Source organism: Achroia grisella, unplaced genomic scaffold (genome assembly GCF_030625045.1).
Source record: "Achroia grisella isolate CSIRO2021 unplaced genomic scaffold, CSIRO_AGI_Agris_v1 utg1419, whole genome shotgun sequence".
In the NCBI taxonomy this organism is placed as follows: domain Eukaryota; kingdom Metazoa; phylum Arthropoda; class Insecta; order Lepidoptera; family Pyralidae; genus Achroia; species Achroia grisella.
Genome location: NW_026712630.1, coordinates 627,157 through 650,224, shown reverse-complemented (window position 1 = coordinate 650,224; position 23,068 = coordinate 627,157). Strand labels below are relative to the sequence as shown.

Genomic DNA, 23,068 nt, shown 5'->3' with positions numbered 1-23,068 from the left:
TCTGAAAGAGCCATTTTAGCTTTCCACATCAATATATTGTATTAATAAAACAATACCCTTTTGATACATTCCTTTCGTAATACTCGCGGTTTTCGGCTAAGAGACAAGAATAGAATAGAATAGAAATCATTTATTCAAATAAACTTACATTGAAGCACTTTTGAATAGTCATTACATTTTTTAATCTACCGCTCGTTCTGAAAGCTGTCTCATCACAAGAAGAACGAGCAAGAAACTTGCGTGTTACTCTTTTAAATAATTTTATTATTACTTTACATTTTTAAGTTCAAGTGTGTGAATACAAACCACCAATTAGCACTAATTCTATTAAATACTCAAATAGAAAAAATATTGAATATATAACCAACTGGTTAAACAATTAATAAGAGGAAATCAGTCATAGTGATTAGAGCAGACCAGTCCCTACAAGCAGCACCCGTTCACGAGATATGACGGATGAGCCAGCCATCACTGTGCTCGACCATATTTTAGGGAGCCCAATGACCCGGCCCACCACGCCGCCACAAGTCTGGACATTTTAGTGAGCATGACTACTCAAAACACTAGACTACGTCAAAGTTACTTACAAGGATTAAAATGATCAGTCTGATACTAATCTTCATTCAAGACCCGCTTTCCTTCTTAAAATATAAATAATTGTTTTTTTAAAAACTATCCTTAGACCCATACTCATAACACTCACTCACCATAACAGCACGTGCCCAGGGCCCCGCGATGGACCTTTTTAAGAGATGATAATGGATTGTTACACCCGTCTGCCATGCATGTAATAAAAAACTGTTATTTCAGTATTACAAACAGACACTCTGTTCGAGTCAAAATAGTTTTATACTAGTACAACTAGATGGCGCTGTATTTTTGCATACATATTTCTAAAACACACTAATAAGATATTTTTGTTATTCCTTATATAGATATGTAATTTTTTATTTAGGCACTTAGATCAATATACACGGTTGTAACCTCATAACTGTATTTCATTCAATAAGTACAACGCTCCTGATCTCCAGAACCTCGACTTTATACACACTCCAATTTTATTTATATGTATAGACTAGCTGTTCCCGCGATATCGTCCGCGTGGAAATTAACTTTATTTTTTTTAAATAAAAGTGGGCTAAGTTCCTCATTACATTAGCTACCTGCCAATCAAAGTACCGTCAAAATCGGTCCAACTATTTGTTTCGCAGCGTTTGGTAGACTTTATTCATACTATATTAATATATATATATATATATATATCTTATATATAAAATTCTCGTGTTACAATGTTAGTTACTATACTCCTCCCAAACGGCTTAATCGATTTAACCCTGGACAATTAACACAGCGCCATCTAGTCCCACGGTAAGCAGAGCTTGTGTTATGGGTACTAGATATCTGATATAAATACTTTAATATTTTTTGTAAATACATACATAAGATATATAGAAAACACCCAGACAGATACAAACAGTTATACTCATGAATACAAATGTTTGCAAATTTCAATCTCTCTCTAAAATAATATATTAAATGTAAATAAATAAATAACCCTGGACTATTAACACAGCGCCATCTAGTCCCACAGTAAGCAGATCTTGTGTTATGGGTAGACACCTTATTAATAATTAGATTTTTTTGTAAATACATACTTTTTTATACTACGATAGTGGCAATTAAGCATACGACCCACCTGATGGTAAATGGTTACCGTAGCCTATGAACGCCTGAAACACCAGGGGTATCACGTGCGCGTTACCGACCCTTAAGAAACCCTTCTTAAAAAACCCCATAATAATAGAAAACACAAACCGACACAAACAACCATACTCATGAATACAAACTGCACCGTGCGAGGAATCGAACCCGCGACCATCAAAAATAAAGCGATGTGCTAAACCGCTACACCATCGAGACCGTCAATATGGGTTTAACAAATAAAACAATTGCTGTAAATTGCGAATAAAGACTTTAATCATTATGTTTTAAATCATAAATTTCGGTATCATCCTTTGCACTTACGTCATTTTGATTCGAAACACTAAAACAGTACTCTGCTTATAACGTAAGGAGATGATCATAATCCTACATCGCTTAAATCCAATCTTGAAACACTTAACCTCGTAATATTGGTAATAAGTCTAATAAAATGCTTGGTTTTTTGCTTCGCAATAGTAAGGAGTTTAAAAACTCACAGACAAAAATTTGTCTATATAACGCGTATGTTCGGTCACACCTTGAGTACTGCGTAGCTTGGAATCCACACTATGATATTTATACTAAGAAAGGATTTTGAGTAATTCCACCCCCCAGTGGATAAAATAGGGGATGAAACTTTGTTAATTTTAAACCGATCTGGCTGAGACTTTGCATACATAAAGTACTATAACGTAGGCATCCCCTAAGAAAGGATTCTAATAAATTCCACCCCTAAGGGGATAAATTGACGCGAACGAAGCCGCAGGCAAAAGCTAGTGTCTTATGATTTTGTCTATGTTTTTGCATATGAAGAATGGTAAATTTTTAAGTTTACTTCTTTCCTATTTGCTCATTTGTAAGTGATTCCTTTTGTTAAGACAAAATTTTTTCATGATTTTAGTAATCCATTAACCTTTATTAGACTTTGTAGTGACTTTTACAGTTAAGTAAGCGTAGTATGTGTGTGGGTGTGTGTGAGTGTGTGTACTTATTGTATGCCTTTTCATTTATATGACTGATATTATGTCATTTTATATTATAACTAGCTGACACGGCAAACGTTGTTTTGCCTTAAAATAAAAAAAAATTAGGGGTGGACTACCCCTAACATTTAGGCGGATGAAAAATAGATGCTGGCCGATTCTCAGACCTACTCGATACGCTCACAAAATTTCATGAGAATCGGTCAAGCCGTTTCGGAGGAGTATGGGAACAAAAACTGTGACACGAGAATTTTATATATAAGATTATTATTAACCGATTCGTAGGTACATAGTAATGAAAATACACTCGTAACAAACGGTAAAATCTCGTAATTGTACGATCCTCGTAGGGTCATACATGCTTATATCGTAGACGTGTGATTTCATCTCGGCTTCTCATAGAAAGATATCAGATAAAGCCAAACTGACTCAATGTACGTGTATACGCTCCAATGCTTCTCTGTACATCGTATTTGTAGAAGGGATTTCATTTTGTTGAAAACATTGAAGTCTATATTGGAAATGCTCTTTAATTTACTAATTAAACATGTTTGTATTAATACTGGTTGTACCTGCGACTTCGTTCGGTTTTATTTTATTTATTTATTTATTAAATTCAGGCTACGTGGCCCATATTATGAAAGTGGCACCGGTGTCAGAGAGGTTGAAGAGTAATCGTCTATCATGGTATGGACATGTAATGCGTAGGAACGAGGATAATATTTTAAGAAAGATGTTACAAACGAATGTGGATGGTTATAAGGGCAGAGGAAGGCCGATAAGATAAGATAAGATAAGCATTTATTGTCTATAACTGTGTTACATCATATATGGAAACGACCAGTTTATCCATTTCGGACGTACAATATGAAATTAAAATATACAATTACATCAATCCGAAAAAGAGAAAGAAATCCGAAAAAGAGATGGAGGGACTGTGTGAAAGATGATATGGTAAGAAAGGAAGTAAATAACGCGATGACTGCGAACAGGGATGAATGGAAGCGAAAAACATATTACGCCGACCCCAAATAAATGGGATAAGAAAGAAGCAGATGATGATGATGGCCCATATTATAAATACCTTATAGTCTAACATACGTAAGAAATATTAATAAAATATGTAAATAAAATTGTTTGTATAGTCGCGGCACTGACGACGGTAATCTGCCACGGTAGCGCCGATGAACCACTCCTTTCGGCCAAAAATAAAATATTTTTTCTAAAATAAAAGTAGCCTAAGTTACTCCTTATTACATCAGCTACCTGCCAATAAAAGTCTCGTCGAAATCGGTCGAACCATTCCAGAGATTAGCCGGAACAAACTGTGATTTTGGTGTATATACAGTATTTATATTCATATGCATGTAGTAAAAACGGTTATTTCAATATTACAAACAGACATCCCAATTTTATTTATATGTATAGATTCTACACATATAAATAAAATTGGGGTGTCTATACTATAGATATATCTTAGCCATAGATTATACAAAAAGCTACATTCTACAAATATATGTAAAGAAGACGTACCTTGTTCACAAACATATCCGGCGACAGTGATTCCCAATCCAAGAGCTGAGTCCTTACTGAGTTCCACTTCATAGCTCAACGTCTCCGGTTCACCAGTTCCTCTCACTGCCATGTCCAATGGTAACCTGGTCATAATTTTTTATCTTATAGTGCCATCTACCTCTTCTATGTACGTTAGTCTCATTCGTTGTTTGCAGGTTGTCTGTTAGAAATTGCTTACAGTGATAAGATCGCCTTTTGATATTAATTTTCTATTTATTTCTTTTTCTTAATGTATTTATTCTACTTGCTAAATCTAATGCTAGTCATTACATAGTATAAAACAAAGTCGCTATCGCTGTCTGTCCGTCCCTATGTATGCTTAAATCTTTAAAACTACGCAACGGATTTTGAAGCGGTGTATATGTATAATACACTAGCTGTCCCGGCAAAAGTTTTTTTGTCTTAAAATAAAAAAATAATTTAGGTGTGGACTGCCCCTAACATTTAGGGGGATGAAAAATAGATGTTGGCCGATTCTCAGACGTTTTCAAGACGCTCAGAAAATTTCATGATTGATGATGATTTCATGAGAATCGGTCAAGCCGTTTCGGAGGAGTATGGGAACGAAAACTGTGACACGAGAATTTTATATATAAGATTAGTAAGTTTATTGTATAGTGCTAGATGGCTTATTAGTACCGTGTGTATTCGACGTGGGGTCCGGACGTAAACTGACTTTACACTTTACTCATATCATCATCATCATCATCATCATCTGCTTCTTCCTTATCCCATTTATTTGGGGTCGGCGTAATATGTTTTTCGCTTCCATTCATCCCTGTTCGCAGTCATCGCGTTATTTACTCCCTTTCTCACCATATCTTTCACACAGTCCATCCATCTCTTTTTTGGCCTTCCTCTACCCTTATAACCATCCACATTCATATGTAACACCGTCCTTAGGATATGATCTTCATTCCTACGCATTACATGCCCATACCACGATAGACGATTACTCTTTAACTTCTCTGACATCGGTGCTACTGTCATACTTCCTCTGATGTATTCATTCTTTATCTTGTCTATCCTCGTCACACCACACTTTACTCATATCATATTATCAGGTAATCTAATGTGCCGAATGATGTCAGAAATGTTACAAGTGTAGGTACATATGGTTGAGATTCTGTCTTCTTACCTCATTGGTTGCGGCTGGGGATCCACCGGAGCTATAATCAGCGGCGGAGGACGTGGAGAAGGAGCCAGCGCCCCCCGCGGTACCACCGCGACGATCGAAGCCACTGGCTGTACGAGCAAACAACAAAACATAAGGCTGTATGTCCCAGGCCTCTCCTTTCAAAACAAGAAAACTTCAGGCTTCAAGTCCAAGAAGCATGCATTTTTCGTTATTAACGGTTAATTAACCGCATATTACCTTCTGCTTTCAGTAGTTTAACAAAACACGGCACAAATATTTGTATTCATGAGTATGATTGTTTGTATCGGTCTGGGTGTTTTCTATGTATAATATGTATGTATTAAAAATATATATATCTATGTATTTGTATCAGTTGTCTAGTACTCATAATACAAGCTTTAGCTAGCTTACCTTGGTCTAGATGGCACTGTGTGAATTGTTCTCAGATTATTATTATATATATATAGGTATCTGCTTTTAATATTGGTGTAATAAATAATTATAAATAAAATATATCTTACTCTATGATGGAGTCTCTCCTCGATAATGGTGGGTGGTGGAGAAGGCGGCGTACTGTCCTCACAAAGGGCACCAAAACCATCATGACCAGCTTCGGACAACCTTCGCTCCAGCTCGATGGGGTCGGCAAGTAGACGCGAGGGCACCACTGGCGCTTGTGATGCACCCAGCGACTGATCAGACAAACAGATTGAACAATCAATTAAAACTGTCTTACTTCACATATCTAAAATTTTGACGGCCTCGGTGGTCTAGCGGTTTATCGTACCGCCTTACTTCCGATGGTCGCGGGTTCGATTCCTCGCACGGTACAAACATTTGTTTATTCATGAGTATGATTGTTTGTATCAGTCTGGGTGTTTGTTTTCTATATATAATATGAATGTAATTATTAATTTAATTATTTAAAAAAGTTTATGTATTTGTATTAGTAGTCTAGTACCCATAACACAAACTTTAGCTAGCTCAACTTGGGTCTAGATGGCATTGTGTGAATTTGATTATTATTATAAAATTTTATTTTCTCTCTTTTCTAATATAAGAATAAACAGAGAGACAGGGACACGACTGGACCTATTTAAACGGGACTTTCACTCGCAGATAGCTAATATTAGACTTAGACTACTTTATTTTCGAAATTTTATTTTTCATCTGCTTCTTTCTTATCCCATTTATTTGTGGTCGTCGTAATCATTTTTTTCTCTTCCATTCATCCCTGTTCGCAGTCATTCTCACCATATCATCTTTCACACAGTCCATCCATCTCTTTTTCGGTCTTCCTCTACCCTTATAACCACCCACATTCATATGTAACACTGTCCTTAGGATATGATCTTCATTCATTTAGATTTTTTTTTTACATTAAAAAAGTTTAATTGCAGGCAGACAAATTCACGGATATTACCTAGTTTATAATAAAAAACAGCAACCATACAAAAAATAACGATTATAACATAATCTACGAATAACTGATATTGCGATGTCAAAGTATATTCTATCTATATATATATATATATACTCAAAGGTGACTGACATAGTGATCTATCAACGCACAGCCCAAACCACTGGACGGATCGGGCTGAAATTTGGCATGCAGGTAGATGTTATGACGTAGGCATCTGCTAAGAAAGGATTTTGATTAATTCTACCCCCAAGGGGATAAAATAGGGGATGAAAGTTTGTATGAAACTTTGTCAATTTTAAACCGATCGGGCTGAGACTTTGCATGCATAAATCTACTATGCCGTAGCCATCCCCTAAGAAATGATTTTGATAAATTCCACCCCTAAGGGGATAAATTAAAGCGAGCGAAACCGCGGGGAAAAGCTAGTATATCTATAAAGACCTAATTAAAGTAAGTGACAAGTGACGTCGAAGACTTTTCATTTAGGGCGCCATGTTAGGGCGTTATATGAGACTGCATATAAAAAAGCTTTGTTAGACATCGTCTGAGCGGTGACAAGCCATTAATCATGTTAATACGTCATGATGTACAAGTGCGAAATACTAGGGCTGTCGCTCTAGGGCGAAATAGGCCGCCCTAACAAACGAGAAAGGTCCTATCATATTTTTATCGTATGGAAAAATCTTTAAACGACAGCTTGAACAGAGGTTAAGTTCGTAGCGGTTTCTATGTTGATTGTCGCTTGCCTAATTCTTGTTAATGTGATTTACATTAACAAGGATTAGGCATGCGACAATCTCTTCTTCAATATATCTGTGTATGTTGGCAGACTCTTCGTGCAAGTATACAGTAACTCGCATTACAAATAATTTGTCTCAGGACCTCAGCCTCCTTATACAATCTATATGTAAGATCATAACAAAGTCCAAAGATACACATAATATGTGATGATAATAATAATATAAAATAATATAAATAATAATATGCTGGTAGGCACTCTATTCTCCCAAATTTGAATTTAAATGAATCTGTATTATTATAAACATGTACAACATTTATTTGAAAAGAATACGAGTTGAGTTTCTTGTAACTGACAAGACATAGGACTCCGAACTGATAGATGTCACATATCATAAGAGTCTGTAATAGGTCATGTAGGTCATGAATAAAGATATTTTGAATTTGAATAATTTCTGAATTGAGAAACAAAATCGGTCATTCATTAAAAAAAATTATCAATGGAGTAAAAGTATTTATGTAATAATATAGGCAACGGTTATTACTTACCATTAAATCGGTATTTACCTTTACCTTTCCAATTACATTAAAACATACTATTGCTTGTGTGTTTACCTGGTTTCCTTTCTACTTACCCCACTAGTCAATTGATAATAATGTTTACAAACACGTGCCAACTGTGATGACCTTGATATAGTGTTATGTCCCGACCGACGCGTCCTTCCCGTGGGATTCAAGGATTTGTTTACGTACAAAAAAGTGGATACGTTGACAAATAGACTTATTGTATACTAACAGTGCCCGCGGTTTCACTCGCGTTAAAATTCAATATATAATATTAGAAAAAGTCAATAGGTCTTTTATGGGAATAGGTATAAAAATTTACAATAAGATACCAAAGGATATATTGGAATTACCCTTAAATAAATTCAAAACATCTGTTAAATCATATTTACTGAGCAAGGCCTATTACTCACTAAACGATTACTTGAATGACGAGCGTGCATGGCAATGGTTTTCATGTTCGGGATTTTCATTTAATGTTAGACATAGACACCTATATAAATGCATTGTAAATAAACTGGATTTAAAAAAAAAGTAATTCAATTGAGTTTCTTGCCAGTTCTTCTCAATTGGATCTATATACCGAATTGGACGGTAGGGAAAAAAATATATAATGTAAAACTTGACGTTCATAAGCGGCTAATATGTCCTACATGAATAAATGATTTTTGAAATTGAATTTGAATTTTAATAGCCTATGCGTTATTCATCATAAGCTATATTACTGTAAAGTTTCATCAAAATCCGTTCAGTAGTTTTTGCGTGAGAGTGCAGAGTTATAAGGGCAGAGGAAGGCGGAAAAAATTGATGGACTGTGTGAAAGATGATATGGTAAGAAAGTAAATAACGAGATGACTGCGAACAGGGATGAATGGAAGAGAAAAACATTACGCCGACCAAAATCAGCAGGGGGTTCTTCCGCGGGCGCATTTGGGCCGCCGGGTACGGGCCTCGAGCATATGCTCATTACCCGGGTCTAACCCCAAGGGGAGGACCCCTGGACTGGACTAGGTCTTCCGCTGGCCCTTACGGACCGCCAGGTGCGGGACTCGAGCATACGCTCTTTGCCCGGGCGTACTGCTGGGGTGTGCCACCCCAGCGTCGTTCGTTTACGGAAGCCGGCTGCTTCCCGGTAGCCGGCTGTGGGCGTCGTGTGGCTGGAGTCAATAAGTCACTCGCCGAGCCAGCTTAACGCCGCCACGTCACGTAAATGACGTGGTCACTCGGTAGAGAGTAAGTTGCGTGGGAGCGCACGAGTGGCGTCCGCGTGGAGGAGGGCGAGGTCGCGCTTCACGCCTGCTACCGTCAACCGAACGACGAACTGCTCCACCGATGGGACCTTGAGGTCGCGGGCGATCACGTCATTAGGACCCCTAATTTCCCATTTCGGGTCGTCCGCTGGTCCTAAATGGACCGCTGGGTACGAACCCCGAGCTTGCGCTCCTTGCCAGGGCATTCTGCTACGGTGAACCACCCCAGCGTCGTTCTTTGGGACCCCTAATAAATGGGATAAGGAAGAAGCAGATGACGATGATATTGTACAGAGAGCTCTTCCAGAATTACACATTTTTAACCAAATTGGGTGCAATTAAAGTAAAATACAGTATTACAATTAAGAATAAGATACTTTGTCTAAATCGGGACTGTGTTTGGTAATTGGATAGATTTAGAAACGGTCGATTGCGCAGTGCGACCCATTTGCGCCCGACATGAAAAAGTGTCTTAGGCCGGATCTCACCATTCGCAGTATAAACTAAGTTCAAGGAAACTGAGTTCAGCGTAAACTACGTTCAACGATGGACGTTGATCTAGTTTTATTTTAAATCGAATTCACCAGCACTATGTTGGTCGTGTTTACCAAAACCAAGTTTAGATTTTCAAGGGAAATAATTTTAAGAAACTTTGAAATTCAATCATGTGATAATTAGGATAAATGTTCTAGTTTTTCATCTAATAAGTACTGTTGACTACGAAAAATATAGCATCAAGCTTTACCTATAAACAAGGTAGTGAAATTATTAAACACTAGCTGTTCCCGCAAATTCGTCCGCGTGGAATTTAAGTTTATTTTTCTAAAATAAATGATTTTTTTTAAACGAAAATAGCCTAAGGTACTCCTTATTACATCAGCTACCTGCCAAAAACAGTCCCGTCAAAATAGGTCCAGCCATTTCAGAGATTAGCCGGAACAAACTTTAAATAAATTTTGGTTTTATTCCCGATTTTATATTGTCAAAAATGATTGATGACTATTTGTCAAGCGACAGTTGCTAAACTCGTTTAAGAATTAAACTTAGAAAATCGAGCGTTAAGGATTTGTAAACGAGTTTAGATAAATCTAAGTTTCAAAGGTGAAATGAAAAATTAACCTTTAAACTCGTTTAAACGTTCGTTTAGTTCGAACTAAACCCGATTAGTTTTGTTGGTAAAACGGGACCTTTATCTGAATTCAACTGTGTTTATGCGAGTATTCATACAAAAGCGCAGTTAAATTGTGATTTTTATACTAAGTGATCTTGTAATTTAATTATCTTATACATTGACGGCCTCGGTAGTGGTTTAGCACATCTCTGTACTTCTGTTGGTCGGTACCTAGGTTCGATACCTCGCACGGTGCAATCTTTTATGTTCATGAGTATGACTGTTTGTATCCGTCTGGGTGATATGTATTATATACGTAATAATAATAATAATCTCAGGACAATTCACACAACGCCATCTAGACCCAAGTTAAGCTAAAACTTGTGTTATAGGTACTAGATAACTGATACAAATACATAGATTTTTTTTTCGTAAATACATACATATTATACAGAGAAAACACCCAGACCGATACAAACAATCATACTCATGAATACAAATGTTTGTGCCGTGCGAGGAATCGAACCCGCGACCATCGGACGTAAACCGGTGTCCTAGACCGCTAGACCACTGAGGTTGTCATTTATTCTAATAAACTTAATTTAAGCACATTTGAATAGTCATAGTGAATAGCTAGAAACTATAAAATTCACGAGTGAAACCGCAAGCACAGCTTGTAATAATACAGACCTTTCTCGAATCAGGAAACCGAACTCTAATGTTTATTTCAAGATACGGTAATGACGTCATCAAGTCCTCGGGAAATCCCTTTAGGTATGCCGCAACTGATATCCGGGGCACGGATATCCTTCTACCTGCTGATACCCGGTTGAAGTTCTGTTGATGTTTTGCTACGTTGATCCATCTCTTTTTAAAGCACGAGAGATAGATTAAAGAATTTTGTTACCTTTGTGGTATAGCGGTGTAGAATAGAATAGAATAGAATAGAAAATCATTTATTCAAATAAACTTACATTGAAGCACTTTTGAATAGTCATTAAATTTTTTTTAATCTACCGCTCGTTCGGAAAGCTGTCTCATCACAAGAAGAACGAGCAAGAAAATTATTGGTGTAACACTGCGTTATAATGGTCGTTGGTTCGATTTCCGATAGCAACGGTTGTTTTAGTAATTTTTTTTATAATTTACCCTTGTCAATTAACACAGCGTCATCTAGTCTCATGGTAAGCAGAGCTTGAATTATGGGAACTAGACAACTGATGTACACATTTAGAGTTTTTTTGTATATTAGTAGGTATTATATCGACGACCTCGATGCTCTAGCGGTCTAGTACACCGCTTTACGACCGATGGTCGCGGGTTCGATTCCTAGCACGGCACAAACATTTGTATTCATGAGTATGATTGTTCGTATCAGTCTGGGTGTTTTCTATGTATAATATGTATGTAATTTCAAAAAAAAATCTATGTATATGTATCAGTTATCTAGTACCCACAACACAAGCTTTAGCTATCTTAACTTGGGTCTAGATGGCGCTGTGTGAATTGTCCTGAGATTATTATTACTATTTTGTATTTGGAACTTCAAAGATGATCCCTTATATAGGATCCTAATTGTTCAAATTTAAGTTGCATATATATTTTTTTATTAAGGTTTATTGCAATAGGTTCTGTAGTGTTTGCGTTAAAGATTAACAAACAGGATGTTACTTCCTCCATCCAAAAAATCCACAAGCGTTTATAATATTAGCAAGACTACCTATACCACAGATAAGATATAATATCTATAATATTACATGCCCATACTAATACGAAACTAAAAATAAAATAAATACTAACAAGATACTACCAAAGTTTTGACAATAATAATTCAACTAGCTACTCGCCCGGCTTCGCACGGGTGTACATGTATTATATATTTTTTTGACAATTCACACAGCGCCATCTAGACCCAAGTTAAGCTAGTTAAAGTTTGTTTTATGGGTACTAGACAACTGATACAAATACATAGATATATTGTTTTGTAATTACATACATATTATACATAGAAAACACCCAGACCGTTACAAACAATCATACTCATGAATAAAAATGTTTGTGCCGTGCGAGGAATCAAACCCGCGACCATCGGTCGTAAAGCGGTGTGCTAAACCGCTAGACCACCGAGGTCGTCAAATGAAATGAAATGTAATGAAATGATATTTATTCGTTAGATGTTAAAAAAACTAAAACACACATTAAACAAACAAAAAAAAACACTAAAACATTGCAACAATTACAAAAAAAAAGTATGTTTACCATTTATTGTTACAAATTTACGTGTGTGCATACATGTGTATGTAGCGGCTGGAGCGCTGCAACGCTGTTTTTCAGCACAAGACCTGGGGTATATATAAACCTTCCTCTTGAATCACTCTATCTATTAAAAAAACAGCTCCAAAATCCGTTGCGTGGTTTTAAAGATTTAAGCATACATAGAGACGGACAGACAGCGACAGCGACTTTGTTTTACACTATGTTATGATATGTATCAAACACGAGTTTCAAAATAGGTATGACGTAATGAAATTTGACATATACTATATATATATATCATAGCGCGGTGGTTATCCTCACCATGATAGCGATATATGTGATGTGATGAGGTGTCGCTACATAATATATAGTTTACTAGCTGTACACTTGACTTCGTCCGCGTGGAATTTAACTTTATTTCTAAAATAAAAGTAGCCTAAGTTACTCCTAATTACATCAGCTACCTGCCAATAAAAGTCCCGTCAAAATCGGTCCAGCCATTTCAGAGATTAGTCGGAACAAACAGCAGAAATTGTAAAAAATATTATTTAGGTATATGTACTGTATTTATATTCATGTAGTAAAAAAACAGTTATTTCAATATTACAAACAGACACTATAATTTTATTTACATGTATAGAGAATCGTACATTGAACATTAATTGGTTTATTTGGTCATGTCTGTGGCAGAACTGTTATTCGGTAGAGTAGGTGTGTTCTAGAGTGGAGACCGCGAATTGGCAAACGTAGTGTAGGACGCCCCACAGCTAGGAGGCGCGACGATACATAGGGTTGCGGGTAGTAACTGGAAGAGAAAGGCTGAAGATCGTGCCCAGAGCTGTGCCTTGGGAGAGGCTTATGTCCAGCAGTGGACTGCAGTGATCTGATTATGATGAGGTTTATTTTAGCAACGCGGGAGTTATAACGTGGACTGACATTGCACTGAACTTATATCTAAGTTATGTGGTGACGTAAAAATGGAAGGGTGTCGAGTGTTGACAGAAATGGAGAACCGAGCGAGGTGGAGAAAAGAGGATGAAGTCGGGTTGTTGACGACTGTGATAGGGGGCCGTTCAAGTATTACGTAAGCACTATTTGGGGGAGGGGGGGTCTTTGCTTTGCTTATTTGTGGATGACATGGGGGGGGGGGGGGTCTAGATGATGATTACGTCATCGGTAATTATTTACTTTTTTACGCAAATGTCAACCCTCACATCGTCTTTGCTAAAAAACAATACATTAATTGAAAAATGTTTACGTAAGCATGGGGGGAGGGGGTAAGAGCTTTGCTTACTTTTGCTGATAAAGGGGATGGGGGGTAAATAATTGTAATAAATCTGCTTACGTAATATTTGAATGGCCCCTAGGGTAGTACCTATATGGAGGGTAGGATGAAATCAGGTTGTGGCCAGGTCCTTATAGTCTATTTACCTGAATGGAGGGCGGCATGGCGTTGGAGGGCGCTGGTCTTGCGACCAGCAGTCGCACGCGCGCGCCGCACTGCCGCAGCACGGCGGCCGCCTGCCGCGCGCACATCCCCACCACCGACACTGCGCCGATGCGTACCAGCATGTCGCCGCTGCGCAGGCGCCCGTCCTGCAAGGGAAGCTAAATTTTAGGCTACTACCAAATACTTCCATTTCCCATTCGATCAGCACAATTACATGCTACATTTCGACGGCCTCGATGGTCTAGCACAGCGCCTTACTACCGATGGTCGCGGGTTCCGATTCCTCGCACGGCACAAACATTTGTATTCATGAGTATGATTGTTTGTGTGGGTCTGGGTGTTTTCTATGTATAATATGTATGTATTTACGAAAAAAAACAAATATTATTTGTATCAGTTGTCTAGTACCCATAACACAAGCTTTAGCTAGCTTAACTTGGGTCTAGATGGCGCTGTGTGAATTGTCCTCAGGTTATTATTATTATTATTTCAAAATTCTCTTTATAATTGTTCAAATAACACAACACAATTACCCGGACCATCATGCCGGGTATAATTTCGGGTAATTGCCAATCTATAAGGGCTCCTCCATTATAATGATACAGTAACCACCACTAGCGGACATATGAATACGACGGGACTCGAACCGTGCTACTTGGGTTTGTCAACAGTTGTCATACGGATAATCCGGGAGATGACGTCATTTCAGATGACATTTTTGTCAGGTTGACCTCCATCGGTTCGTCCTGGAAATCATCGTGATAAATTTGTCCCGATGGACTACCTGAACAGATCTTTTGTTGGTTTTGTCATCCTCCACTGGTGCCCCGCCAGCGTAAATCATTTGCACCCGCGAAGGCACTATTCCATTATCATCCTCTAAAAAAATCGGTTCTTGGAACAAATTCGTCTTTGTGGGTATGGTAATCTAAGACACAGTTATATCAAGCAGATCAAGAAAGAAGTTGGAGTAGCATCGTATCAATAATGGAAAATTCCTTCTTTGACAGCCTCGGTGATCTAGCGGTGTAGCATACCGGCTGGAGGCTCCTCTGGAGTTGTACAAAAGTGTAAATTAAAGAAATATAATATTAAAGTAAATTAATAAAAGGCACGGACGAATATGTCTGTGGAAAATTGTATTTAATTTAAAAAAAAAATACAATTCACTTTAGTATCCAAAACACGACCGGCTCGCTCTGCGCTCGTCGACTGAATGCCGCAGCAGAATAACGGTTATCTATGACAAACAACTTAGTTCGGACTATAAACACTAGATGGCGCTATTTACAATATTTGTAATAATCTTTACATTGGTACTTCATTAGTACTAAACACAAACTACCTTCTTTAATATTTTCGTTGTAAATTGTCGATGATCCCAATCTCTCTAACGGTATCGAGCCACTTAGCTTGAGGCGAGACTTCGCATCGCTTTGTGTGTTCTACCGAATATACAATGGACTGTGTTCTGATGAATTGTTTGACATGATGCCTACGGCTACCTTTTACCATCGCACCGCTCGCCATCGACAGGGAATTCATCCCCACACGCTGGAACCTAAGTGGTCTCGTACAGTGCGGTTTCAGAGGAGCTTCCTCCCGCGTACACTTAGATTGTGGAATGAACTACCTGCCGAGGTTTTCTCGAGAGACTACAGCATATGGGTTTTCAAGAAGGGTATATTAAGGTTTCTTAAGGGTCGGCAACGCGCATGTGACACCCCTGGTGTTTCAGGCGTCCATAGGCTACGGTAGCCGTTTACCATCAGATGGGCCGTATGCTTGTTTGCCACCTAAGTGGTATAAAAAAAAAAATATCTTTTTAAAATATCGGATTTTTCTACAATATTGATGTGAACCCTAACATGTGTATATTCATTAACTCCAAACATATCACACCCATCCAACTATAACAAGTTGCTTGCATTCAGAAATAGGTCAGACTGATTTAGATTTCATCTATTTCTATAATAAACATTCATTCATAATTTAGGAGCCGCGCCCTTATCGTCGGAGTTCTAGATTTTTTATTATCTCAGGACAATTCACACAGCGCCATCTAGACTCAAGTTAAGCTAGCTAAAGCTGGTGTTATGGGTACTAGATAACTGATACAAATACATAGACACATGTAGTAAACACCCAGACCGATACAAACAATCATACCCATGAATACAAATGTTTGTTTCGTGCAAGGAATCGAATCCGCGACCGGTCGTAAAGCGGTGTGCCGCCGCTAGACAAGAGGTCGTCAAATGTATGTCGAAAATGTATAAAACAATAAACCATACAGAATGGCACGTAGCAGTTAATTTGTACCGTCTACTGCCACCCGCGTGGTTTAATAGCTACACATGTTGCAACTAGTTATGCCATTTGTAGTCTCATTGGCCTGCTGATACGGTATATTGAGAAGAATGAGAATGATGGTAACAAGAACTCATTTTATACACATACTAGCTGTACGCGTGGAATTTTGCGACATTATTTTTCTAAAGTAAAAGTAGCCTATTAGATGTAATAAGGACTGTTTTGACGGGACTTTTATTGGCAGGTAGCTGATGAGCTACCTGTCAATAAAAGACCCGTCAAAATCGGTCCAGCCATTTCAGAGATCAGGCGGAACAAACAGATAGTCAGACAAAAATAAAAAAAATGTTATTTTGGTGTATGTATCATATTTATATTCATATGCATGTAATGAAAAGCGGTTATATCAATATTACAAACAGACACTCCAATTTCATTTATATGGGTAGATGTAATTAATGAAATTCAATGAAATGGTATTTATTATGTAGACGTTTAAACACACGAAACTCAAAATTACAATAAACTAAATATAAAACGAACTTATAGAATAAAACACACACAAAGAAAAAACAAAAAACTTAGAACCTTTCAAAATTACAAAAGAAAATTGCAGATATAGTGTGTGTGTATGTATGCGTGTGTGTTTATGTCTTGAATCTATCTATATCTAAAATCTATTAAGTAATTTAAAAAAAATCTAAGCAAACATGTCTTTTTTATTTTATACTATTTATTATCTTTCATTTTATACTATTTAAAGATAAAGATGTCGAAAAATCCTTTAACACTATAAAATCTTAATTCTTAAATATTATTTATTTCTTGTTTTGTCTTATTGTAAATTGTATTATTTGTGTTATGTTGGCAATAAATCAATTATCTATCTATCTATCTATCAAAATCATTTTTCTAAACACCAATTATAAACTCCACTTTGTAAAGTCACTTAAAAAAATATTTATATCCGACAACATGATCCACTTGCTTTACTTACAGAATAACTTATAACGAAATTATACATAAAACTTAAAGATATATTTGTAAAATATTACACCCCATATTGTAATAAAAATTACCAAAATTATACGGGAAAAGATTGAACCCGAGATGCAGTTTGTGATGTAGGTCACTTGAAAATCACAATATTCACTGTTCAAATGAGCTCGCTCCAATTTGACGCCGGCATTATGCAGCAATGTACCGTCGTCTCACTCCCCTGGCGCGTGGCAGTGGCGCCAGGCTAGACCCGTATAGGGTTGACACTACATTACAGTAGTACAGTAACATTTACTGTAATATAATTCCCTGCCACGTCAAATGTATACTTAATATTATAAGAATAACATTTTTATTTTCATAAAATATAACATAAGTAACATTGTAACTATGTATTGACATAAAACTTGTATATGTTTGTAACTTTTATTATATATGTATTGTAATATATAATAAAAATTACATATATGTATTTGTTAGTCGGTTAGGTGTGTGTGTGTGTGTGTGTTTGAGTGAGTAAGAATGGTATTTGGAAGCATTGTAAATTCATATAGAATCATTAGAATATTTCAGAATTGTCTAAATTTATATTACGGGTTTTAGTATTTTCTCAGTGTCCTCATATGTCCAGGACATCAGTATACTGTTGAGGAGTGTTCTTAAACCTGATAACTGAGAGTGTTTAATATCAATTAGTTTGCAAATTTGATTGTATATGTGTGGAAAGAGAAATTTTTTGTGACGTTGAGCAAATGATGTTTTAGCCTCAGACACAGGAGCTATAAAGCTGAAGAGTTTGTTTATTTCAAGAACTAATGTTTCGATTTGAAAATTTATTTTTCTGTTGGATAGTCCATTTATCCAGGAAGGCTTTAAGCTATATAACATTACGCTACGACCAATAGGAGCGGAGCTGCAATGAAAAATATTGAAAAAGTTGGGGAAATGAAACGCAGACGAAATTGCACGGGTCATCTAGTTCAAATATAACCAGGTGTTTAACGGATCTAATAAAATAATACCACTTCCTTTCATCCACTAGTGTTTAATTTTAAGTAATTTACAAAATAAAAAATGATTATTAATACGCCATGTTATTGTATCAAACGTTTTGTTATAATAATAATAATAATAATAATAATAATCTCAGGACAATTCACACAGCGCCATCTAGACCCGAGTTAAGCTAGCTAAAGCTTGTGTTACAGGTACTAGATAACTGATACAAGTACATAGTATTTTTTTTTTCGTAAATACATACATAATATACATAGAAAACACCCAGACCGATACAAACAATCATTATTTATATGGGAAGATGTACTCATGAATACAAATGTTTGTGCCGTGCGAGGAATCGAACCCGCGACCATCGGACGTAAAGCGGTGTGCTAAATCGTTAGACCACCGAATATTTACTAAAAAAAACTCATGTATATGTATCAGTTATCTAGTACCCATAACACAAGCACACATTTTTTTAGTGGTTGATAATGGAATGGTGCTCCCGTCTGCGCTAACGGTTTACGCTGGAGGGGCACCAGTGGAGGATGATAAGATGAGCATCAAATCAGGTCAGTTAGCACATAAAAATATTATCTACGTATTTGTATCAGTTATCTAATACCCATAACACAAGCTGTAGCTAGCTTAACTTGAGACTAGATGGTACTGCGTGAATTGCCCTAAGATTATTATTATTATTATTATAAAATATAAAAAAAATCTTCTATATTATATACAACAATATTGTATATTGTAAAGTAAAGTCTTATGTATTTTTGACACAATTTGTAGAGTTTTTTTTTCCGACTACTCTAATGCTGGCTGCAGTTGGCCTTTACAGCTTCACCGGAAGATAGGGAGCGAGTGCAGATGGCACTCCAAACCAAAGGAAGGACTTATGGAGCGGCTGAAGGCCATCTCCCGCCTGACGGATACGATTCTAGTCTGAGGGCACCGCTAAGCGTTCGAACGTCGGCTCAGGCCGTCGTAATATCGATCCCCATTTGAATTGGACGGGGGATCGATCGGAGGGGTTAATAACAAATCAAATCTGTAACTGTACCTTGTACTTATGTGGTACGAAGCACTTTCTGATTCACTCTAGAGATTTAAAAGAGCAACACACAAGTTTCTTGCTCGTTCTTCTTGTGAAGAGACAGCTTTCCGAACGAGCGGTAGATAAAAAGAAAATGTTATGACTATTCAAAAGTGTTTAAATTAAGTTTATTTGAATAAATGATTTTCTATTCAATTCTTTTACTGCTTAATTGATGAAATAACTAGCAAGAAACTCTTTTGTTATTCTTGTAAACAAAATAGTACTAATCCAAAAGTCACTCACTGAAGGTAAGCAAATAAAACCAGATAAAACTCAGTCATTTACTAACGCCAGTTGTATATTTTATTGTGTACAGTAAACTCCTACTTTACAACAATAAAATACTACAAAGTATATAAAACAAAGGAGACGAATACGCATTAAATAACGATAAGAAAGTGGTTTAAGGTTTCTTTAGGGTCGGCAACGCACATGTGACAACCCTGGTGTTTCAGGCGTTCATAGACTACGGTAATCGTTTACCATCAGATGGGCCGTATGCTTGTTTGCGATCTACGTAGTATATAAAAAAAAGAGTAGTGTCACGTCAGTCAAAAAAATCTTACACTGCAATATAGTTGCAAGCGCTCATTCCCCTGTCTCTACAACAGGGTTGCCACTTATCAAGATTTATATAACTGAAATGCCATATAAGCTGATCTGGTCGTCCGGTGAAGCTGACCAACAACTGCCAATAGCATTAGAGTAGTCCGAAAAATAAATAAAAAAAAGCTTGACTATTCGGGTTACGACAATTGGATAAATTATGTATTATTGACAAAAATGTAACAGCATATGCTGGTGGTCACTATATTCTCCATAATTGAATTTAAAAAAATCTATAATTTTGTAATCATGTACAAGCTCATTTAAAAAGAATAAAAGCTGAGTTTTATGTCAGTTCTTCTTAGATCGAAATCAGTCCAAACTGACAGTAAATAAATATGTTTTTGTAACCTTACACAAGCTCGTTTAACAAGAATAAGAGCTGAGTTTTATGTCAGTTCTTATTAGTACGAAATCAGTCCGAACTGACGGTAATAAATGTGTATTTTGTAACCTTATACAAGCTCATTTAACAAGAATAAGAGCTGAGTTTTATGTCAGTTCTTCTTAGGTCGAAATCAGTCCGAACTGACGGTAAATCAATATGTATTTTTGTAACCTTATACAAGCTCATTTAACAAGAATAAGAGCTGAGTTTTTTGTCAGTTCTTATTAGCTCGAAATCAGTCCGAACTGACGGTAATAAATGTATATTTTGTAACCTTATACAAGCTCATTTAACAAGAATAAAAGCTAAGTTTTATGTCAGTTCTTATTAGTACGAAATTAGTACGAACTGACGGTAAATAAATGTGTATTTTGTAACCTTATACAAGCTCATTTAACAAGAATAAGAGCTGAGTTTTATGTCAGTTCTTCTTACTTCGAAATCAGTCCGAACTGACGGTAAATAAATGTGTATTTTGTATCCTTATACAAGCTCATTTAACAAGAATAAGAGCTCAGTTTTATGTCAGTTCTTCTAACTTCGAAATCAGTCCGAACTGACGGTAAATAAATGTGTATTTTGTAACCTTATACAAGCTTATTTAACAAGAATAAGAGCTGAGTTTTATGTCAGTTCTTCTTAGCTCGAAATTAGTCCGAACTGACGGTAATAAATGTATATTTTGTAACCTTATACAAGCTCATTTAACAAGAATAAGAGATGAGTTTTATGTCAGTTCTTCTTGAACTGACGGTAAATAAATGTGTATTTTTGTAACCTTATACAAGCTCATTTAACAAGAATAAGAGATGAGTTTTATGTCAGTTCTTCTTGAACTGACGGTAAATAAATGTGTATTTTTGTAACCTTAAACAAGCTCATTTAACAAGAATAAGAGATGAGTTTTATGTCAGTTCTTCTTGAACTGACGGTAAATAAATCTCTATTTTTGTAACCTTACACAAGGTCATTTAACAAGAATAAGAGCTGAGTTTTATGTCAATTCTTCTTAGGTCCAAATCTTACTCTGTGCTATCGCTGTATTCAGACGAATTTTCACAAATTTCTTCTCTAGTATAATGTTACTCTGCTATCGTTACATACACTCATTCCCCTGTCTCTAGACTAGGGCTGCCACTCTTCAAGATATTATGTAAATTATTCATTACCATTTTTATATCAGAATTACCCTTTCGTAGACGTCGTGGAATTTTTATTAAAATTTTCTTTGTACAAAATAAATTAAAAGTATTTGAATGTGAATAGTAGATGGAAAGATTTTGTATCAAGTACAGATTATATTATCTGTACATTTATCTATACATATAAATAAAATTGGAGTGTCTGTTTGAAATACTAAAATAACCGTTTTTTACTACATGCATATGAATATATGTAAATACGGTACATATAGAAAAATACTATTTATTAAAAATTTTGTCTGTCTGTCTGGTTGTTCCGGCTAATCTCAGAAATGGTTGGATCGATTTTGACAGGACTTTTTTTGGCAGGTCGCTGATGTAATAAGGACTAACTTAGGCTACTTTTATTTTAGAAAAACAAAGTTAAATTCCACGCGGACAAAGTCGCGTGTACAGCTAGTCTATAATTAATAGTATAAAGCTGAAGAGTTTGTTTGTTTGAACGCGCTAATCTTAGGAACTGCTGGTTATGGTGGTTGAAAATTATTTTTGTGTTGGATAGTCCTTCCATCGAGGAAGGACTTAAGCTATATAACATTAAGCTACGACCAATAGGAGCAGAGTTGCAATGAAAAATATTGGGTGGGGCAATGAAACGCAGACGAAATTGCGCGGGTCAACTAGTAATATAAACGCGAAAGTTTGTGAGTATGGATGCCCTAATCCGCTTATAGTCAGTGCGGTCGACTACGCACCGAGGTGTAATATCCGACATACGCGACAACGTCGCCCGAGGCACGTTCTTATTGACCCCGACGACCCCATAACGGCAGGTAACCTCCCCACGGGCCCACCCGTTCCACCCCGACCACACTTTTACACACACACACGACACCGTCCTCGCCGGCGAAGACGACGACCTCAAACACACAATATCGTGCATTCAACACACCCTCCACACCGATCCCCTCCGATCAATCCCCCGATCAAAATAACGACGGCCTGAGCCGAGGTTCGAGCCCCTAGTGGTGCCCTCAGACTAAAGTCGTATCCGTCGGGCAGGAGTTGGCCTTCAGCCGCTCCATAAGTCCTTCCGCGGGTTTGGAGTGCTATCTGCACTCGCCCCATAACGTCCGGTGAGCTACGGCCAAGAGCATTAGAGAAGTCCGAAAAAAAAAAAAAAAGTATGGATGGATGGATGATATGAATTTACAAAAATTGAAAAAAATGACATTTTGGTGTATGTACTGTATTTACATTCATATGCATGTAGTAAAAAACGGTTATTTCAATATTACAAACAGACACTCCAATTTTATTTATATGT

General features: G+C 36.8%; 1 protein-coding gene across 1 annotated transcript in view; it reads right to left on the bottom strand.

The window, feature by feature from the left end:
* LOC131855421 (inaD-like protein) overlaps window positions 1-23,068 on the bottom strand; it is a 232,420-nt gene that overhangs the window by 181,491 nt on the left and 27,861 nt on the right. Inside the window, exons 4-7 of the mRNA XM_059206696.1 lie at window positions 14,171-14,335; window positions 5,919-6,089; window positions 5,398-5,504; window positions 4,218-4,342 (exon numbers count right to left, since the gene is read on the bottom strand). Of these exons, the coding sequence (XP_059062679.1) occupies window positions 4,218-4,342; window positions 5,398-5,504; window positions 5,919-6,089; window positions 14,171-14,335 (568 nt within the window). The remainder of the gene's footprint in view (window positions 1-4,217; window positions 4,343-5,397; window positions 5,505-5,918; window positions 6,090-14,170; window positions 14,336-23,068) is intronic.